Source organism: Vigna unguiculata, chromosome 5, assembly GCF_037176805.1.
Source record: "Vigna unguiculata cultivar grain cowpea cultivar isolate G323 ecotype 2 chromosome 5, ASM3717680v1, whole genome shotgun sequence".
Classification (NCBI taxonomy): domain Eukaryota; kingdom Viridiplantae; phylum Streptophyta; class Magnoliopsida; order Fabales; family Fabaceae; genus Vigna; species Vigna unguiculata.
The window spans coordinates 7,864,448-7,886,739 of NC_140796.1; the positions used below are offsets into that span (position 1 = coordinate 7,864,448).

At 32.0% G+C, this 22,292-nt stretch overlaps 2 protein-coding genes across 2 annotated transcripts; one reads left to right on the forward strand and one right to left on the reverse strand.

Annotated features, from left to right (window-relative positions):
* Positions 1 to 4,736: 4,736 nt before the first annotated feature.
* Positions 4,737 to 7,223, forward strand: LOC114185537 (transmembrane protein, putative (DUF1191)). The gene is made up of 2 exons (XM_028073322.2): positions 4,737 to 5,339; positions 5,458 to 7,223. The coding sequence occupies exon 2, from the start codon at positions 5,939 to 5,941 to the stop codon at positions 6,941 to 6,943; it is 1,005 nt and encodes a 334-aa protein (XP_027929123.1). The 5' UTR covers positions 4,737 to 5,339; positions 5,458 to 5,938; the 3' UTR covers positions 6,944 to 7,223.
* A 3,154-nt stretch (positions 7,224 to 10,377) lies between these two features.
* Positions 10,378 to 15,543, reverse strand: LOC114183747 (NADH dehydrogenase ubiquinone 1 alpha subcomplex subunit). The gene is made up of 3 exons (XM_028070877.2): positions 15,303 to 15,543; positions 15,126 to 15,216; positions 10,378 to 10,594 (listed from the first exon to the last, which is right to left on the reverse strand). Exons 1-2 carry the CDS (start codon positions 15,408 to 15,410, stop codon positions 15,130 to 15,132), a joined length of 195 nt encoding a protein of 64 aa, XP_027926678.1. The 5' UTR covers positions 15,411 to 15,543; the 3' UTR covers positions 10,378 to 10,594; positions 15,126 to 15,129.
* Between the last annotated feature and the right edge of the window lie 6,749 nt (positions 15,544 to 22,292).

Sequence of the window (22,292 nt, forward strand, 5' to 3'; positions counted from 1 at the left end):
TAGTGAGTGATTTGATTGATATGATAGATTAAAAAAATGTTTTAATATATTTAAAAGAGAGTTTACCATTTTGCCCTTATGTAATAAGTAGTATAAATTTGTATTTGTATGAGTTTAATAATTTTTTAAAAATTACTTATCAAAGGTAACCAAGAGAAGCATGAGAATAGGAATGTACCTGGCATAGTATGCAACTACGACAGCCAAATAAACAGAGTGAATCTATCTAGAAGAAGTACTGTGAAACACAACATTCCATAACTGCACATGCTTAACCATGAATTTATATTGCCCCTCCATGTCATTCAACGGCCACCCAGTGTATTCCTTTCAAACATCCTTAACAAAAATCTGAAAACTCAAAAGTTTATTTAGACCACCAACAAAACATAAATGAAACAAAAACTTGTTGCCACGGATCCGTTCCAAAGCTTGGGGATCGAATCTGCAACTTTGGGGATCGATTCCAAGGCTCAATGGATCGTTCCAATCATGCATGACAAACCTTGGATCGGTTCCAGGCCACCAAGATCGATCCGTTGCGCACATGAATAATAAAATGTGATAAGGATAAATGGGTCATTTGATAAAACTCTCCTTCAAATCTAACCTTCATATGTGGGATAAAAAAATTCTCATATCATTCAAATCAATGGTAAACCTCGCTTCCATATCATGGAAAACGAACAAGCTTTATCCCTCCAAATCCATCTGCACATTTACATGATAATAATAAATATTCTAAAACGAATAGGGTCTTAAGTTTTAATATGATAAGACAAGATTACAATTGCTCTTCGCTAATAATAGAGAAAATTTTCAAAATTTGTTTTTTTAGAATGAAATAAACCTTTTTATTTCTATTCATTTAAAATTTATTATTATTATTATTATAATTAGGATTTATTTGTAATATATTAAAAGTATATATAATAAAAAAAAACAGTTACTATTTTTTTACCATTAATATAAAAATAATTTAGTTCATCAGTGAAAAGAAAATCAAGTTTCTCCACTTTTTTCACGTATTTTTCATATAAATTTACTCTTATTATCATAATACTTTGGTGATTTTTTTACGCAAACTGATATATAAACTTATTTTTATTACTTCCTCAAAAATACAGAAACAAAATTTCAACAACCCTTGTGTTTTCACTGTTTTTTTATCAACTATTTTTTACATATAAAATGATAAATACGTATAATTTATTATGTAATATAAAATAAAAATAATATAATTACCTTCTTTAAATAATAGTTCATTAAAAAAATAAAAAAAATCTTTGTTCAATTGACTTGTAAACATTAAAAAATTTGTTGGTGAAGCGTATATGATTAAGCGCAATTGAAGTCGTTGAGTTCGGAAGACGAGTTATGATTACCCCACGAATCGATGTGTTGAACGCCCCCAAATGTGCAATTAATTAAGTGCAAATTGTTAATTAAATACATCTAATTACCTTTATTTTTTCTGACGTAACATACCTATTAATAGTAAAGGTCACGTCACATGCTTCAACATTCTTTTATTATGTAAGAAGATTGGTTGGATCCATTTAATTCATGTTTTAAACGGATCAAATAAATTCAGTTTTTAAAACCATAAATAGATTGATCCATGATTTTAGATAGTAATTCCAAAAACAATATCCATCGATTTAAAATAAATTTATTAAATGAAAATGGACCAAATAAAAATATAACAAATTAAATGAAACTATTTTTTGTCAATTCGTTATGCAACACCTCGTACTAAAATATATGCCTACATTAAAATGTTTTACTATTCACCCATTTATAAAGTTTAGTAATTAAAAATTTACACGATAAAATATTTCAAAAATAAACTTGGATGATCAAATATTTCAAAAACAAACACAGATAAGAATTGTCAGATCCAACGGGTGTCATACATTTGAATCTGTCAATCTGAAGGATCTTGACCCGTCTCGTTTGTCGGGCCATAACACGAGCCAATTTACAAGCAATTTGCATCCTGTTCAACCTGTTTTATTTTTCCTTTGCTTCATTATTCACCCACCCACAAAAAAAAGAACATCACACATAAAGATGAGACAACTTAGAGTCTCTTGGTCGATTGAGGTTTCATCGTCAGTCTTCATTTACACTTCTCGAATATCCTTTATCTCTATCTCAGCTGGTTGGTCGCCTTCCATCGCTAGGCTCACTGGACAAAGTCGTCTCCGTATCGTCCTTGGAGTCCTTTGACGTTAGAGCTCCCCCATCTTCCTGTCTTTGTCTCTGATCCCATCGTCGAAGCTCGTACCCTTACCAATGCATTGTGAAGTTGTCATCCAGCGATCGTTGTCACATCTTCTTATCTTCGATGATTCCCACAGTGACAATCCTGACACCTTTATTTTTTTGATTTTGTTTCAACACTATTTTGTGGATGTCTTGATTTTGCCCTCATTTGCCTTGATTCCCTAATTTTGCCCTTCTTAGTTAGGGCTTATGCAATCTATGTGAGGTTTCTTTAAAATTGGCGAGCCAGCCACCAACCCTTCCAATTGCGAGACGAGTTTGATTCTTCAACCAACTTTAATGATGCAAGCGAATCTAGTTTGATCCATTTTTCTTAGGCCATCAACGAGTCCGACTAAAACGAGACTCATTTTGACACATGTATAATATTACATGGCAAAAATCATAAACATGTTGAAAATCTTCTCATATGTAATGTCATCTATCTATTTATGTTTAAAGTACAATTAAAATAAAAATTTACATAATAAATAAAAAGTATTACCAATTTAATTTGATTCATTTTAAAATTAAAAAATCTCAATTACAATAGATAGTAGATAATATATATATATATATATATATATATATATATATATATATATATATATATATATATATATATATATAAACATTTGAATTAAACATATATCATTAAAAATTAACATATAACACTTCTAAGCCTATTTGATCTATGCGTCATAAATTATGTATATTTATTTTCAATAATAAACTTATATATTTATTTAATAAGTTTGAGGAACAATAAGTCCATTATTAGTAAAAAAAGAAAAAAACTCTCTCAACACTTTACACTCACAAATTTTAATTAAAGAAACTATATAAAACTTAAATTTTGTAGTAAAACAAAACATATTCAGAAATTCATCTTTAGTAACTCTAATCCTCCGCACACATTAAACACTCAAAACAATATGCAGATAGAATAAAGAGTGCTCTACAGCTAAGTTTCTCTCTTTTACTTGATAACATTTATTTACAAAATATATGATAAATAATTCCACAAACAATGAGAGAAGAGACAAAATGTGAAAAAAATAAGATATTAATAGAAAATGGAAAAGAAACATAAATACAAGAAAAAAAAAAAAACAGACCTTACAATCCAGTCTCACAAATTATTTAAAAAAAAAAAATTATTTGAAAGTTGTAGTTTAAATTGTATGAGCCACAGCAAATTAAAGCTGCAAAAGTCAGCAAATTTAATGGTTGAAACCTATAAATTAAGTATAATTATGGTAATTTAAAAAATAAAATTAAGTGATGTCCATAAACGCACTCATCAATAATATCCCCACCATTAATCCTTGGACAAGGAAAAGAAGTTTTGAAAGATAATACAAAATTGTTTATACTTTTTAGTTAGTTGATGCTGATTTTGACATTGCTATGTATGTCCTTATTGTTTCAGAACTGGCCTGCACAATGCTTTCTTTATTATCTAAATAAATATTTTCATTTTTCCAAATAAATATGTTCTTTTTCCTAGTAAATTATAAGTGGTTTTTACAAAATTTTCCTTTCTTTTTTATTTCTACAGAGTTTCAAATCACCACTTTAATTTTTATAAAATATGTGAATTTTAATTTTAATTCCTTTAAAATATTTTTCAGTTTCATTAAGAAAAATAAAGCATTTTTTAGTCTTTAATATTCGTTTCAAAATAAATGAGTATTATTTATTTTACTCATCTTAAGAAATTTCTCAATATTTCATCTACCAACATTTTGTTAAAAATAAGTCGGAATTACTTAAAATGGTCGATTGATATTTTTTTCTCACATATAAGTAACTAATTAGTGTTATATAGGGTGTGTTTAGACAGTAGTTAAAAAAAAGTAACAATCTTATAGTTCATTTAGAATTTAAAATAAATTTTACTTTTAATAAAAATTTAATTTGGAGTTTGCAACTGTTATCCAAGCATATCTTAAAATGATTTGATTTCAACTTTAGAAGAAAAACAATTACAAGACTAATATCAAAACTTCGAAATAAAAAACATATTTCATTCCTGGAAAAATTGAGTGCAGTAAAAAAACCTGAATAAAATTTGTCAGAAAAACGAAGACGACAACCATGAGTTCATATCAAAATTTGGAGGCACTTGGAAGTGTGGTTAGGAGAAATTAGCATATTTGTAGGGTCATTGCCATCAAAGGGTTCAATCTCAAAGGACACAACTAATCATGTTTAGCCTTTTCAGCATGTTCAATGTCACATTTTTATTTTAGGGTTTCACTTTTTCTCACCACTCTTGTACTATTATGATCCACTGTGTCAAATTTTCTCAGAAATTAGTTTGTGAAAAAATTGAGTGTATGAAAAAACATTTGACCAGAAAAAAAAAGTGATCTTTAGTAATTCCCATATGAAGGGTAAGCAAGTGAGGCAGAAAAATGATTTATATATGAAAATGAGCACTTTCATTCTGTTTCCCATTTCACTTTCTTGCTCTTTTTCTCACACTCACAGCACATTGCCTTTCTGTCTTTTGTTATCATTATTGTTTTTATTTTGCTGGTGAGTCCCAGTGTACAAGTGTGCTGTGCATCCATAACTGGAAACTCTTTCTCTCTCTCTCACAACTCAAAAAGTCACAAGCAATAGTTGGCACTTTCACACCAACACAACCTATTCTTCTCTTCCTACCATAACTCATTTGCAGCTACACAAGCAGAAGGAGTAGGAGACATTCACTCACATTCACTGTAGAAATCATACACAAACAAAGAAAGGCAAAGAAATGAGTTTGTCCACCATAGCCATCCACTTCTGTAAATCATTAAGTAGGACTTGACTTTCTATGTCTCTTGTATCAATCACAGTCCTCTAGATTTATACCTAATGGGGGCTGCTACTCTCTTAGCAAGGCCACAACCAAGGATAATTTTCTTGAAGATTATTGTTCTTGGAATCCTCTACAAGCTTAACTCTTTGCTTGCCTCAAGTTTGGAGTTTCTTTGAAGGTCATCATGGTGTTTGTGGTTTCAGTTCCAAGTTTTCCAACACATAGCTAAAGGAAAACACTTTATTGTTTGTTTGTTCAGGTAATAATACTCTTGTTTGCCTTGCCTTTGCTGAGTAACAGCTGCCAAATCCAAAAGGGGTCCTGGATCTTGTTTCTTGGAATTTCTGTTTGATGAACAGCATTGATTTCTGTTTCAGGTTTTACTGCTCTCCTAATAATTCTCCTTAAAGTTTACCCAATTATTGCCTTAACTGCTACAGTTCATGTAAGATTTGGTGGAGTTGAGAGAGTGAGTGAGGGGGAGAGGGAGAGAGGGGAATGAAATGCTCGGAATCAGAAGAAGACTGGCAAGAATTGAGTGAATCTCTGTCTCTTCGGCTTTGCCTTTTGCAAGGATTCTTGAGAGAAAAGAGTTTCATTGTAACGGCTGAAACGTTCAAAGCTGCTTTCATACTTCTGCCCCTCAGAAGAATATTTTTCTTTATTTCTTTATTACAGCATAACGTGCCTACAAGTTCCCATCTTTAAGACTCCTTTGAAGAGATTTCTTGCTTATTGATCAGTATCAACTATTCCTTTGAGATATTGCACTGGGATTGTATCACTGAGGACAAGGTCAATACCAAGCACAGAAACCACATTGAGCCGAATTTCCAAAATTCCCTAAATTAAGCATCAATGGAGCTTCTTCCAAGTCTAGTAATCATGCTTGTTCTTGTTCCGTGTTTTGAATCACTTCCTGGTGTCAGGGCTCAGTCTACTACTACTACTACTTCTCCTGGGTCTTCTTCAACAAGGGAAGAAGCAAGGGCTCTTGATGCACTTCTGCAACAATATGCTTATAGGGCTTTGGTGAATCCAAAAACAGGTATCATTTACAATGCAACTAATCTACCTTCCAATTTATCTGGGATTGAGGTTGCAGCATTGAGATTAAGAAGTGGAAGTTTAAGGAGAAAAGGGTTCCAACCATACAATGAGTTTGAAATTCCCATGGGACTCATTGGGAGGCCATATGTGGAAAGGCTTGTTTTGGTGTACCAAAATCTGGGTAGTAGATCCTCCAGGTACTACCCTTTGACAGATTATACCTATTTGGCTCCAGTGTTGGGACTACTGGCTTATGATGGTTCTAATCTGTCAGCTTCAAATTTATCAGAAATAGACATAGATGCGTCTGATGGCCCTATATTGGTCAAGTTCAGGACTGTTAAATCAGTCCCACATGGTGCTGTTGCAAAATGTGTTTGGTTTGATTTGCAGGGTTCTTCCAATTTCAGTGATGTAACAGCAGACAACACTTGTTCATCTTTCCAACAGGGTCATTTCTCTATAGTTGTTAAATCCCCTGCTCCATCTCCAGCACCAGCACCAGCACCTCCTACTCCTGCAAGTCCTCCAAAAAAGAGGCCATCACCAAGTGCTCAAGGAAAAGGTGAGAAGGATAATAAAAAGGTGTGGATCATTGTAGGGTCTGTTGTGGGGGGACTAGTATTGCTTGTGCTGTTGTCACTTCTTGTTTTGTGGATGAGAAAGTACAAACAGAAGAAGAAAATGCAACAGATGGAAAGGGCAGCAGAGTTGGGAGAACCTCTTCAAATGGCTTCAATTGGGGATACAAAAGCCCCTGCTGCAACAGTAACAAGAACACAACCAACCCTTGAACATGAATATGCACCATGACACAATATTTTTGCACAATCTTCGGTTGCTCTTCCACTCATTCAAGTTAATTTACTGTATTCAGAAATTCTTCTAATCACACGTTTTTTTTCTTTGTTGCCTGCCCCCCGTTTGTTTCCTTAACATAGGATTTTTGTGTAAATCTGTTATCTCTTTGTGATTCATTGTGGTGTGAATTAGTAGTAGCCAAAAGTCATGATTATGTGATGAATTCAGTTGTTCCATTGACAAAGAATAAAATTCTAAAGACCTACATGTTGGGTTATTTATCTTGCTTTTACTATCCTTTTCACGTGGTTGAAGCATGATAACTTGGTATAAATGTTGTGGGCACACAATGCTTATTTGTTCATCCACCAGTTCCCATCATTCCTGTTCATTCATTTAAGTGAAGAAGAGGCTCATTGGTCTCTATGTCCTCACCTTTGTTTCTGAGAACCATACTTGGAAATTCAATGTGTACCCTTCTTTTTTGTCTACCTTCTCTTGCTACTGTCTTTGTTAATAATGGTCTTGCTAACAAATGGATTTAGATAGGATGCAGTTTGTAATGTTAGTTATAATGCTGTTGGAATAAACTTTTCCATAAATGTTTAAAGCAGGAAAAACTAAGATACAAAACTGAAGTTTCTCACATAAATTGAAATCAATTTTTGCCTGTTTGAAAAAGTCAGATGAGAAAGCTTTTATAATGTTCTTCAATGTTCTCCTTTAGGTGTTTGTTAGGAAATTTATCCATCAATGACAAATACAATACATATCAATCATAAAGTGGAAAGAAAAAACTCAGAAACTGACTAAGAAGAAGTTAAAGGCCTAGTATAGTTGGAGTAGAAAATACACTGCAGTATTTAAGAAGCATCTGTTGATGGTTGCATTAAAGATTTGGTGTGTTGCATTTTGTTACCAAACAGATAAGTGGGTGAAGGAAAGTTTCTAAAGAGATGAAATAAATTAATGCCAAGACCTGCTACTGAGTGCTGGCATTTCAGTGGTCATCTTCACCAGAAAAGGACAAGGTAATGCAAGCAAAGTCAGGACAAGAAGTAAATCTGTATATGTAGTTTTGACAGCAATGACTAATATTAAAAGTTTTTCATCCATTTTTTCTGAGAACATAAAACTTTTCAGCTTGACATTTTATTGTCCAGAATTCAAACACTGAGGACAGCACATGGCAAGGAAAACAGTTCTTGTGCCATAACTTTCAGCTCTGAATATGGTTGAATTTCTGCTGTGAAAGTCCAAAGCCATGGTTTGAACAAAACACTTGTATTTTATAGTTTTTGCTCAAACCATGGTTTTTCTTAATGGGAAAGATGAGTCACATTTTAAATAGTAGTGTTCTTTCTCTCTTTATTAGTTGAAGTGCCACAATCTATATCTCTTCCTTGCCACTTGAACAACCCTGAGAAAATATATTATGCAACAACAACTTGATTTGTTTCTATAAATACCCTGAAGTGTTTGAAAGAAATGATGACTTGGCCACTCTTTTATTACGAGTCAACTACTCGATCTCTATATAATAAAAAACCAAACCAAACCAAACAAAGAAGAGAGATGCTTGTAACTGCACGGATGAGATAAAATGACTTATGAAGGAAGGTATCACATTCACAGCTCAGCACCACCAACACCTAACACAGTTTCTGTCATTGAAAAATCAACAAGTTCTGTCAACTAGTAGGAATGTGCATAATTTTTTATTCTGGATTTATATTATTTAAGTCCATTCTTTCATGCTTGGATTTCGAGGCCCCAACTTCACAAGGAGGGCACATAATGGAACAGCACATAAGGACAATATGAATCAAACACTTGAACAATATTCTAAAACTTTTATTAACAAAGGCTTGCACGATTTTTCAAGTTTTTGTAATATGAACCTTTTTTGTTTAGTTGTTGCAATTTTTTTTTTATCAGTTTCAATCCTTTAAAGTTAGGATATTTTGGTTTTTGTTGTGTTATTTGACTTTAGTGATGGTGTATTTGATCCAAGTCCTCATTAAGTTTTTATATATAAATAAAAAAGTTATTTGCTCCTTTTATGGAATAAAATCAATATAGTCAACATTTTATGAGAACTGACAGTGTGTTTGGCCATTAATTGTCACACATTACGATGAGTTCAAACGAAAAAAGTGCCACTAGATGAATTATGATGAAGGGGTTTAGTCGACACAAAATAAATTCAAATACACTGTGGTTAACATGGTCGAAATATTATTGAGGTTGAACTCAAACTTTTCATGAATGAAAATCGTAACATCTATTTAAGAGGACAGAAAGTATTGTTATTTTAATAATTTATTTTTTAAAAATTCACCCCAAAACATTGACTCCAACATATATGAGCAAAGAGTAAAATAAAAGCTGTTTGAGGTACCCTTTGTTTTGCAAAGCAGTACTAGGAGCCACTCACAAGGAAACAGGAAAAACAGAAAGAAAAATGAATGTAGTACGAATGTTCCTAAATTTTGCAAGAAAAATGTGGCTTGAAATGATACGAGATCTTCTTCTTCTTTACCAAAACATCTGTCACATTCAGGAGATTTTTATGTTATTACACGGCAATTTGTTGGTCCTGTTATTTTAGCTTGCTATAATGGAGGAACTTTGAACAGGTAAGATGTCGCTCGCAACATTAGATACCAAACACGCATTTATGTATTGTCAGTTGATCAAGATACCTGCTTTTATTTTCATATTTCCATCTGTTAATATTGCAGAAATAATTGTCCAATTCCTTGTCAATTTCTACTGTTTAAAGAACTATAATTAATTGGGGGCATCACTGCAGTTTGTGGTCAAGGATTCGACGTAAATTAACATGTTTCAAGAGTTTGAATCCTTTGACGTTACCTTTTAACGAGTTTTTGTTCGAATCAACACCCACTGGATTTTTTTTTTCTTAATTTCACTGTTCAAAAGAATCTTGTTTGATCTGAGGGGAATAATCTCTACTTGATCAAACTGTAACTGTGTTGTTGGGTCCGAGAAAGAAAGCTAGCAGATAAATATTTAAGTCTGTTCTCTGAGGAAGAGAAAATGAGCCTTAAATATGTTTAATTTCTATAGATAAAAAAAAAAAAAAACTCATTTATGACAAGTCTTAAAAGTCGAATCCATTTTGTTATAAACCAATTAATATGTTAAATCTCTTGTTAATGAGTCTGTTCTTCTTGGACTCCATTACAATCACTCCCTTCTGTAAAAATACAACTACAGCGTTGTATTCATAAAATGTTGCCATTCAGTGTGAATGAAATATCAACAACTAATTATAATGACAGTGTTTTCCGTTTTCAATTCAATTTTTGTGGTGGCGTATGCATTGGGAATATTCGCTGCATTACGTAATAATTCATCGGCCATTGACGCCAACTAGCAAGATTTGCAGCCAATCAATCGTCAAGCACAAAATGGTCAGATTATAGAAGGTAACAGCTATATCAGAACAAATAAGTTTTAAACAAGCTTAGAGAAAGCAATCGTGATTGGAGTATAGGTATATTATAAATCTTATGTTGAATTGCATACATGAAAAGAAACGGAATTTCATTGTAGTGATTCACCCTGCTTCCCAAGAACAGAGCCTCAAATCCAGGAGACCAGTTTATTTTCTTCACATGACATTGATAAAACAACCTGCATGATTCAGTGTAAATATTATGCTTTCTATTCTGTACACATCAAAACATCTAGAACAGAAAATTCAATCTCCAGATCAAAGTGTTGCTAGAGCACTTCTATAAAGACTATAAACACTAATGAAGAACAAGATTCTTAACGGGGAAGAGAACAGAAGAAAGGATATGAAAACTCAATATGTTTTCCTGTTGAGGATGGAAGAGAGATCCTCGTAAAATTTGATGTTCATCCAAAATTATGCCTGTTTCCGTTAGCATGAACAATATACCAAAACCGTACTTTTAATCATCAAAATTGTCATTCTTCACAGAAAGAGAAGATACTTCAGGAAAGAAAAACTAAAGTCTGAGCAGAGGGCAGGTCGTTGGACAAAAAAACTATATAAGACAAAGAAACACATGAACGGCTCAAATCTCTCAGAAAACAGATTGCACAATGAAACATAGCATCGAACTAAGAACTATAAAGGAGCTCAAAATACCAAGGAAAGCTACTTATGTACAACTTTCCTATTATTTATTGAACTATTACATAGTAGGAATATCACAATAACAGGATACATGACAACATTTATTATATTTACAGTAACTTGTACAAAATTCTAAAAAAATATTTTTGTTTTCATTCAAGATTTTCATCTTCATGTTCAGTTCATGTTTTACTAAGGCCTATGTTGCATCCTATAATTTTAGAAAAGAAATTGAATTCTCTTTAAGCTGCATTTGGATTGAAGGAAAGAAATAAACAAAATAAAAAGGTAGAACACAACGGAATAAAATCTTCATTCCATTATTTGGATGTGTTATGATGCAATGAAATAAAATTCCCATTCCTCGAATACTGATAAAAAGAAAAACTGGGTAAATAATAGACCTTGGTCCTGTTTGGATAGGTTAAGCCATTTCATGTACAAAAACTGAAAAATGAAATAAAGAGAAGTTTATTTCATCTAACTTTTCCAAAAGCGGTTCACTTATGATAAGCTAATTTTAGCTAACCGGAGAATCTTATTTCATTTTATCTTCTCATTTTTCCTGTACAAGTGTTTATGAAGAAATTTATCCATTATATCCCATCCTCATTCTTTTACTAATCCAAACAATAAAGATAGCAGTATTATATTTCCATTTGTTAGGAATCCAAGTGTGAGTCTAAGTCCCACATTGACCAGTATTGAGAAAGTAGAGCACCATATAAGGATCAAGGCCCATAAACCCATTGCCTTAAGGTTTTGGGTTGAGAGTGGTGTCAATGTCTTATGTGGTTGGGCTCAGGTCTCATTGGTGTTGTTCTCCCCGGTGAAACCCCCTCTGTAAAACCTGACAAAGTGGTATCAGAGCCGATGGTTAAAATCGGTTCAGACGAGTGCAGTAAGGTCCCTGTATCGAAAGTCTTCCTGGCAAAGAGTTCCAGGTAAGCGTGTCCCGTTAAGATGAACGGCGGTACGAGAAGGGGTACTCGTGGTTGGGAATGCTTCCGCTGGAGGGGGAGTGTACCAATGTGGTTGAAGGGACTCACCCTTGAGGGGGAGAATGTTAGGAATCCAAGTGTGAGTCTAAGTCCCACATTGACCAGTATTGAGAAAGTAGAGCACCATATAAGGATCAAGGCCCATAAACCCATTGCCTTAAGGTTTTGGGTTGAGAGTGGTGTCAATGTCTTATGTGGTTGGGCTCAGGTCTCATTGGTGTTGTTCTCCCCGGTGAAACCCCCTCTGTAAAACCTGACAAAGTAACACATAGAGGGAGAGGCATTGCTTGCAGCTGTGCATGTTATTAATCTCAGTCCCGCAGTTGCTTTGAATACTGAGGTGCCAGACAAAATTTGGTTTGGTAAGAATGTTAGCTATGATCATTTGCGTGTCTTTGGTTGCAGGGCATTTGTTCATGTTCCTAAGGATGAAAGATCCAAGTTAGATAAAAAGACAAGGCAATGTATCTTTATTGGCTATGGTGAGGATGAATTTGGCTACAGGTTTTATGATCCTGTTGAGAAGAAGCTTGTTAGAAGCCGTGATGTACAATTCATGGAAGATCAGACCATTGAAGACATTGATAAGGTGAAGAAGACCACACCCGAGAAAGACAGTAATCTCACTGATGGTAATCCGATGAGGTTGCCCACTCACAATTTGGAGAATGTTGAAACGGAAGCTCAAGACAATGAGCAACATGGTGATGTTGATGATCAACAGTTTGGAAGTGGAGTAGAGGTTCCAATTGATGATGCTCAAGAGGAACATGATGATGATGACGATCTTGGTGATATACCTGAATCACCTCAAGTCCAACTCAGGAGGTCTAATAGACAAAAACAACCTTCTACAAGGTATTCCTGTGATGAGTACATAACCTTGACTGACGGTGGAGAACCTGAGTGTTTTGAAGAGGCTTTGGATAGTGAAGAGAAGAAACAGTGGCTGGATGCAATGCAAGATGAGATGAAATCTTTGCATGATAATCACACTTACGACTTGGTGAAATTGCCTAAGGGCAAAAGGGCATTGGAAACTAGGTGGATTTTCAGGGTGAAACAAGATTCAAATTCTACACTTCCAAGGTACAAGGCCAGATTAGTGGTGAAAGGTTTCAGACAGAAAAAGGGTGTTGATTTCAATGAGATTTTCTCACCTGTGGTGAAAATGTCATCCATCAGAACTGTGCTAAGTTTAGCTGCTACTCTTGATTTGGAGGTTGAGCAGATGGATGTGAAGACAGCTTTCCTTCATGGTAATTTGGAGGAAGAGATATACATGAAGCAACCTGATGGTTTTCTTGTTAAAGGCAAGGAAGAATATGTGTGTAGACTAAGGAAGAGTCTATACGGTTTGAAGCAGGCTCCAAGGCAGTGGTATAAGAAGTTTGAGTCTTTTATGTGTGAGCAGGGTTACATGAAGACTACTTCTGATCATTGTGTCTTTGTTAAAAGTTTTTCTAATGATGACTTTATTATCCTGTTATTATATGTTGATGACATGCTTATTGTTGGAAAAGATATTTCCAAAATTGACAGGTTAAAGAAGACACTTGGCGAGTCTTTTGCCATGAAAGACTTGGGAGCTGCTAAAAGGATTCTTGGCATACATATCTCACGTGATAGGAGAGAAAAGAAGATTTATCTATCACAAGAGCAATACATTAGGAAGGTGTTGCAGAGATTCCAGATGGAAAATGCTAAAGCTGTGAGTACTCCTCTTGCTACTCATTTTAAACTGAGTGTTAAACAGAGTCCTTCAAATGAAGTTGAGAAGACCAATATGAGTAGAGTTCCTTATGCATCTGCGGTGGGCAGTTTGATGTATGCGATGGTGTGTACAAGACCAGATATTGCACATGCTGTTGGTACAGTTAGTCGATTTTTGTCAAACCCAGGTAGAGAGCATTGGAATGCTGTGAAATGGATTTTGAGGTATATTCATGGTACAGTTGATATGAAGCTTTGTTTTGGAAGTGATAAACCTACTTTGATGGGTTACTCAGACTCAGATTTGGCTGGGGATATTGATTCCAGAAAGTCCACTTCGGGCTATTTGATAAAGTTTGCAGGGGGAGCTGTGGCTTGGCAATCAAGACTACAAAGGTGTGTAGCGTTGTCTACTACAGAAGCAGAGTTCATTGCTATTACTGAAGCATGCAAGGAGGTGTTATGGTTGAAGAAATTCTTGCAGGAGCTTGGTTTTAGGCAAGATAACTATTCATTGTTTGTTGATAGCCAAAGTGCTATCCATCTTGGTAAGAATCCAACTTTTCATTCTAGATCCAAACATATTGATGTGAGGTATCATTGGATACGTGATGCTTTGGATGCTAAGTTGTTGGAGTTGAAAAAGGTTCATACAGATGATAATGGTGCTGATATGATGACTAAAGCATTGCCAAGAGGAAAGTTTGAAGTTTGTTGTGAGATCGCCGGTTTGGCGGTTATCTCCACATAGTTGTGAGGGGGAGATTTGTTGGGTATTGGGCTCCCTTCCTATGTGAAGAAAAGGCCCAAAACCATTCCATCTTATTCCACCAATCCAAAGACAAGTAAAAGTAAGAAATAAACAGCAAATTTATACCATTGATTGAAAAATCAATACACAAAACCTCAATAGAATACACATAAATATAAAAATTCATGGAATTATTAAAATCTCAACCATGAACTTTCAAATTAAAAACCATAACTTCATATTGCCCACCCTATGTTCCATCTTCAAATAATTAAAAAATATTTAAAAAATAAATAAATAAATTCTCACCTCCCACACCCTAGCGCGTATACATAGTATCTGTGCTTTCTAGAAGAAGACTTTACTTCACCGTATAGGCTAAAAAAACGACAACGTAATCATCTAAATCGTTTTGCATTACAACAGCTGTAAAGCAACAGCGCAAAACCACAAACTCAACAAAATTTCGACCGATCTAATCACTCAACACGATACTCTCATAAATTTTTCCTGTCGAGAATTCACAGTCAAAATAGATAGCATTCGCGGAAACCCTAGGGCATTTCAAAAGAGAAAAACAAGAGCGAAACTTACGGCGTTAATTGGAGGAGGAGGCTTGTTCATGAAGCTTCTTGTCCCTTCGTTCCATCGCAACGTCCCACAGATCGTTTCCGATGTGCTTAGGCTGAAAGAATTTAACATCACTGAGAAAGATCCAATCCAAAAATTGATCGATAACAAAAATAATAAAAAGAAAAAAAGAGAAATTACTCTGCCATGCGCGGCTCTGTGAATGTAATACTGAGCATTTCCCATTACACACAGCATTCCCGCTATGATTCCCAACGGCAACACCGCTTCCATCCATCGCAAGTTCATCTTTCTTCTTCTTTCTCTTCTTCCAACTCTCTCTTCCTTCACTCTTCGCCTCTTTCTTACTTTTATTACTTATTGGGCCTTGCTTATCACAAAAGCCCGCTATTTCTTTTCTAGGTCTTTATAGGCCTTCTCTCTTCATTTGTTTGTTTTAACTCGTTCTTCCTGCACCAACCTTATTACTAACTGCACTCAATACTGGTAAAACAAGACTAAAATATAAAAAAGAAAAAAGAAGACAAAAGAGTTTCTTTTAAAAACTTTGTTTCTAGAAACTTATTATATATTATATAGGTTTCAAAAAGTTTATTCTGGAAATTACGTACCGAATAGCATTTCACATATACATAAAGCTTGTTTTTTATAATAATGTTCTAAAAAAATTATTTATAAATCATATTTCAGAAATTACATAACTTCTCAAACAAATAACCTAAAAGAAAAACAATTTTATAAATGATAAAGTGGTCATTTCAATAAAATTACATGAGTGTAGTTAAAAATTACATGAACTGGAAGAAAAAACAGTTTGTTATTTGAACTATTATTGCTTGTCAAATGACAAGTGGTCTAAGTAATGTGCTTTATTGTTCGCCTTTTATTGATAAATTTTCTATTCTAAACAAACTGTTTAATTGATATTTTTCCTATATTTATTTCATTTGTTCTTCTAATTAATTAATTTTTTTTACGTAGCACCAAGGAAAATGTCATGTTAAAAAATAAATGTAGAATTAAAAATTAAACCAAAATTACATTTTTTTTCCAAAGAGTAACCACTTACTTCTGTTTTTCCTCTGCTTAAGTGTGTGTTTGTTTAGATTTATTTTCACTTACAAAATAAACAACCTTCCTTAAAAAAGTCATTTTTACAAGTCATTTCAACTTATATCTAATTTTTTTAGCTGTGACAAAATAACTTCCAATTTTTATCTTTTCATGTTTATTTTTATTTTATTCTTAAAATATTTTTTAAGTTTTCATTTTTTTATACATAAGATGTGATTTATTATTTTATTTTCTTCATTCAATAAAAGAATTGACTTTATTATTTAACATAAGGTGTTTTCAATTTTTTACTAAATAAGGTATTGACAATAATGGAAAATAAGTTTATTATCATTATTTTTTACAAAATTCTATATTGTAAATTTTTAATTACTATGTTATTTACAACATTTATTTTACTATCTTAGAATTATATTTCAATATATTAATAGACTTTATATTTTTCTTATTTTTGGTGATTATATATATATATATATATATATATATATATGGTTTCACTTTATTTTAGATATACGTGTATTAAAAAATGTATTATTTTTACTTTATTTTAAAACTGAATAAAAATATTGTCAGTATATAATATAAAATTAAAAAATAAGTACATAATATAAAAAATATATAATGATTGAAACAAAATTAAATATAATTAAAATAGTTCTAGATGTAAACAAATATTATAAGAGACTAAAAATAATTCACGATCAAATTTAATAAAACATATTTTACCAATACAAATTAAAATTTATATAAAAATCGTGTAAACATACTTAATTTTGTATTTATATTTATAATTTACTTTAATTGTTATTTTAATCAAATACTTGTAATTTAATAATCTATCTTAACAATTTTCAACTGGTATAGTTCCTAGCTTTTAATAATCAACTAACTTTTCAATTTTCGACAATATCTCACCTTTCAAATCACTTTTAAAAGTTGTTATCCTCGTGCCATTAAAACAAATAGTATCAAATTTGTTTAAAGTTTAATATGTGTTTTACTGGTTTTTATATTAACTTATTTATTTTTACAGAACCATAGATTTGTTTTTTTTTAAAGATGTTACAAGAGAAAGTTTCATAATAACAATTTTTTTTTCTTTTTAGATTTTTTAAGTTTGTATTTTTATTTTGAAGTATTTTTTTAGATGTCGACTGGAAAAACACTTTATGATATATTTGTAAGTAATTACATACGGATATATTCATAAATAGTTACATACAGATATATCTGTAGGAAATTATTAACGAATAAATCTATATGTAATTTACATACAGATAAATTTGTATATAATGTTTACAACTGACTATTTTATCTATCTGTAGGTAAAACTACATTTTTTATAGATTTTTTGGGTTACATACATATTTTTGTTGTAGGTAACGAACATTTTTTTATAGTCAATGTATATGCAAAAACCTAAATGAATGAAGGAAGCGAGTGGAGTTCATGGTTGTGGTGAAGAAAGATGCTGAAAAAGACACTTCTTCATTTGTGAGATTACACAATTACCTTTTTATTTCATGGTTGTTTTCACTCAGTATTGTGGTTATTATGTTGTCTCTAGTTCGTTTATGAAGAAGGTCGGTGTGCATAAACTTCATGATGATGTGTAAAGTTATGCAAATGCGTGCTAAGCTTTGAGACTGAGTGAAGGTGTGTGATGTTGGTGCAGTTATGGTGAAGAAAAATGCTTAAAAAAGATAGTTCATCATTTGTAAGATTACACAATTACCCTTCTGTTTCACAGGTCATTTTCACTCAGTATTGTGGTTGTTGTGTTCTAGTTTGTTTGTGAAGAAGGTCAGTGTGCATATACTCCATGATGATATGTAAAGTTGTGCAAATGTGTGCTAAGCTCTAAGACCGAGTGAATGTGTGAAGTTGGTAAGTTATGGTGAATAAAAATGCTAAAAAAGATAGTTAATCATTTGTGAGATTACACAATTACCCTTCTATTTCACGGGTCATTTTCACCCAATAATGTGGTTAATGTGTTGTCTCTAGTTTGTTTGTGAAGAAGGTCGATGTGCATGGACTTTATGATGATGTGTAAAGTTGTGTTAAGGTGTGCAAAACATTGAGATAGAAAGTTGATTCTTAATTATTATACTTGGATGAAGAATGATTTTCCTCACTCTCTTTACACAAATAGTCATTTTTTATGGTGCATGTGAGTGGATAATTGATTCTCCTCACTTTTGTTTTATAAAGAATCAATTTTCCTCATTGTGGTGGTGCAATCTTTATAATGATATTTTCTTACAATTTTTAAGGTGAAAAAAGGAAGAAGAAATTGATGAAGATGAAGAAGTCCCTCGAAGAAATAATAATAACAATAATAATAATCTTATTTTATTTTAATATAATTTTACCAATTAAAATATTTTTATATTAAATAATAACTCATATTTTATTTTAACATCATCTACAATAACAACATCTTATTTTAAATTATTTTTTTAGATACAATGATAAAACTATTATCTTACGATTTTATAAATTATTCTTTTAGTAATCTTATTTTATTTTAATATAATTTCATCAATTAAAATATTTTTATATTAAATAATAACTCACATTTTACTTTTACATTATTTACACTAACAATATTTTATTTTAAATTATATTCTAGATACAATGGTAAAACTATTATTTTATAATTTTATCAATTAATTTTTTTAACATATCGAACCTATGATACACGGATATGATACGTGTATTAGATACGACACGTATTTGATACGTGGATACATTTATTTTGAAAGAACACGATACATGATAGATACGCGATATATGAATATTGAAAAGTGTGTACAATAATTCTTGAAAACATAATAAATATATGATTGTTATTGTATTAATCCAAATTAAAATTATATGTACTAAAGTTATCAACATAAAAAATAAAATTATTGTCATCATAAAAGTACCATTATAAGAAAACTCTGAAATAATGACCAATTTTAGTAACAAAAAATATGTTAGAGATCAATTTCCTAATTAGAAACCAATTTATAGACTAATTATTTTGGTAGCCGAAACCTTTGTAGCTAATGTTAGTAACTAATTTAGAAACAAATTATTTTGGTAGTCAAAATCTCGGTAGTTAATGGTAGTGATCAATTTAGAAATCAATTCATAATAAAAATTATTTTAATTATCAATTTAGAGACTAATTATAATTTTTTGGAACTATTTTAGTTGCCAATAATTTTTAGTTTTTAAATTGATACATAATTTGGTCACTATATAGTGACTAATTATTTTTGTTACTAAAATTGATTATTATTCAAATATTTTTTTGTACCTTACTACGACTTTGTAAATTAGATACTTTACTGATAAGTATCAATAAAGTATTCTAAAGTATCGAAGACGGATATGTGTCAAACATGAATACGTGATCCAAATTGAAGTATCGATACATCATAGTATCGGACTAATCACATCACTCACAATCTTCTTATGCATTTTCCTTCACTTCTCTCCTACTTCTCATTTATGTAAACAACTTTACCTTTATTTTTCTTTTTTGTCAAACCTACTTATTTTTACTCAATGAAATCCATTTTCAAAACCAAATCCAAATTTAGTAATCACAAAATTGTCACATTTTTACATATTTTTCCTTAATTTATTTGGTTTGGTCATTAAAACATTAAAATATATTTTTTATTAAAATATTTTTTTAAATCATGAAAATAAATAACAAAACAAAAGGCAGAATAATATTTTGCTATTTATTGCAAATTTGCTGGATAAAGTTTTAAAAATAGTAATAAACGCAATATTGCTTTATCATTTTCTTATTTAAAAATATTAATAAAATCAATGTATAATCAATACTTTGCGTAAAAAGCAAATGTGTGAGAACCTAAACCATCACATTTAAAAGAATGATTGTGTTTAAAATAATGAGATCCTATTATTATTATTATTATTATTATTATTATTATTATTATTATTATTTTAATAATAAACCGCTTATATAAATAGAAATTTCATAAAAGGATTTCATTATTTAGAAAATACTAGCTCTCTAAAACTTTGTTCTCTACATTCTCTCTAACTTATCTCTAAAATATCTCACCATTCTTTCATCCTTTTTGAAATCAAAGACCGCCAGAGTGATCACTGCGGCGAGATCTCCAAGTCTGTTTGATCAGAACCTTGAATTGAGTAAGTTATAATTCTGCTCTTTTCTCGGTCTTTTCTTGAAAACCCTGCATGTGATGTAATCTGTATCGCATGTGAGGTTTGCGTATCTTGTAAAAATTCCATGTCGATCAGTGGCTCTAATGATGTTTTATAATCGTGTTTCTGATAATTTTAGGTTGATTTGTGAGCATCGATAATGGGAAGGGGGTTTCAGGTTTTTACTGTAGTCGCACGAATCAATCAGGTAAGGGAAACTGATAATTGAATTTAATTAGAGGATACAATGAATGTAATTATGTGTAATCAGAATTGATTGTTTGAAGTGTGATGCAATGTGAATTGTTTGATATTTGGTATAAGTGAAATTGTGATTGCATTGTGTGAATTGAGGTTGAATTGGAAAATGAACACTTGAATCATGGCTCTAATTCGTATCATCTCACTTTGCTGGAAAACCATTTTGAAAACTAGACAACACTGCCATGAAGGTGCCAATTTGGGTCATGAAATCAAGTGAAACATCTCCCAATGAAAACCATAATCTGTGTTGTTTTCTTGTGTGAGGATGAGCCTCAAAATTCAAGGTTGAGCCTTGAAAAATGTGAGAGGATCAGCACTGAGCGCCAGCCCAGCGGTGCCTAGCGTCGAAAAATGCAAGAAGAATGAGGCTGAACGTCAACCGAGCGGTGCCCCAGCGTTGGGACCCCTGCAGGTCTGGAACGAAATTTTATGCTGAGGTTGAGCATTGGATCTGAGGCTAAGCATTGAGCTGCCATATTTCATGTGTTTGCTGTTTTGATGTGTTTCATTGCATTAATTGATCTGAAATGGATTATTTTGACTGTCTTGGTATGCTTTTAGTGAGATTGGGTGAATATGGACATGTTGTATGTGAATTATGGAGGAATTTCGTGGAGAAATTCTAAGTGTGGATGAGGTAGGGTATACAAAGACATAAGGACTCAATTTTGGTTGGTATCCTGACGCTCCAATAACCATTAAGGCTCATATAAAGTATAATGTGTTATGTTGTGAGGAGTAGCAGGAGGTCTTAGCCATTGGACTCGATCAAGTCTTTGGTGTGAAGGAGACTTACCTGGTGTGATGATTGGGTGATAACCCCTTGAGGCCAAACTCTGCAGAGTTTGGGAATCATACACCGGTGCAAGTCACCAAGAGGTCTGATGTGATAATTGATTGTTATTATGCTCTCACTCTAATGTTACCTTCTTTAAATCATTATTAGCTTACCCTAGGTGTTTTATGTTTGTCTACCCTTTGTTTTATTCTTTGCAATGATCACTTAAATGTGTGAGCAGAGGAGGCTGCAGGTTGATAGTAGGACTGAGCAGTAGTATCCAGAGGTCCTTGTAGATAGGTGTGTTTTGTAGTAAGTGGTTAGAATTTACCTTCCCTTTCTTCTAGAGGTCTTGTACATATAGTATAGTCATTACTCATTTTTGGATGACTGCATAAGATTATACTTAACTTCCATGCTATTTGCTTTGGGTTATCACTATATAATGCTTTATCTAGTAGTTTAAAAGCTATTAAATGAGATATTACAAAATGCAAAAAAATAAAGTAAGTTATAAAGATTAAAAATATATGTTTTATTTATTTTGTAATATACTATTTAAAACAATTAAACTAGATTATATTGATAATGTAAAAGTTTGGTATATCATTATTCCATCATAAATGGTTACTTAGGGAAAATTTGTTAACTTTTTAATCATGCATGGTATTAAAACTAAAATTAACAGACTAAAATTAACCAAATGGAGTTTATTAGGTTTAGAACATTCTAAAATTGAGTTTGAGTTGACTAAGAATAATTTTAATTGTTCATAATATGGTATGCACTTACAATTATCAAGAAAAAAGAGAAGAAATATTTTATTTTATTTTTAGTGACACTAACCAATAATTTCA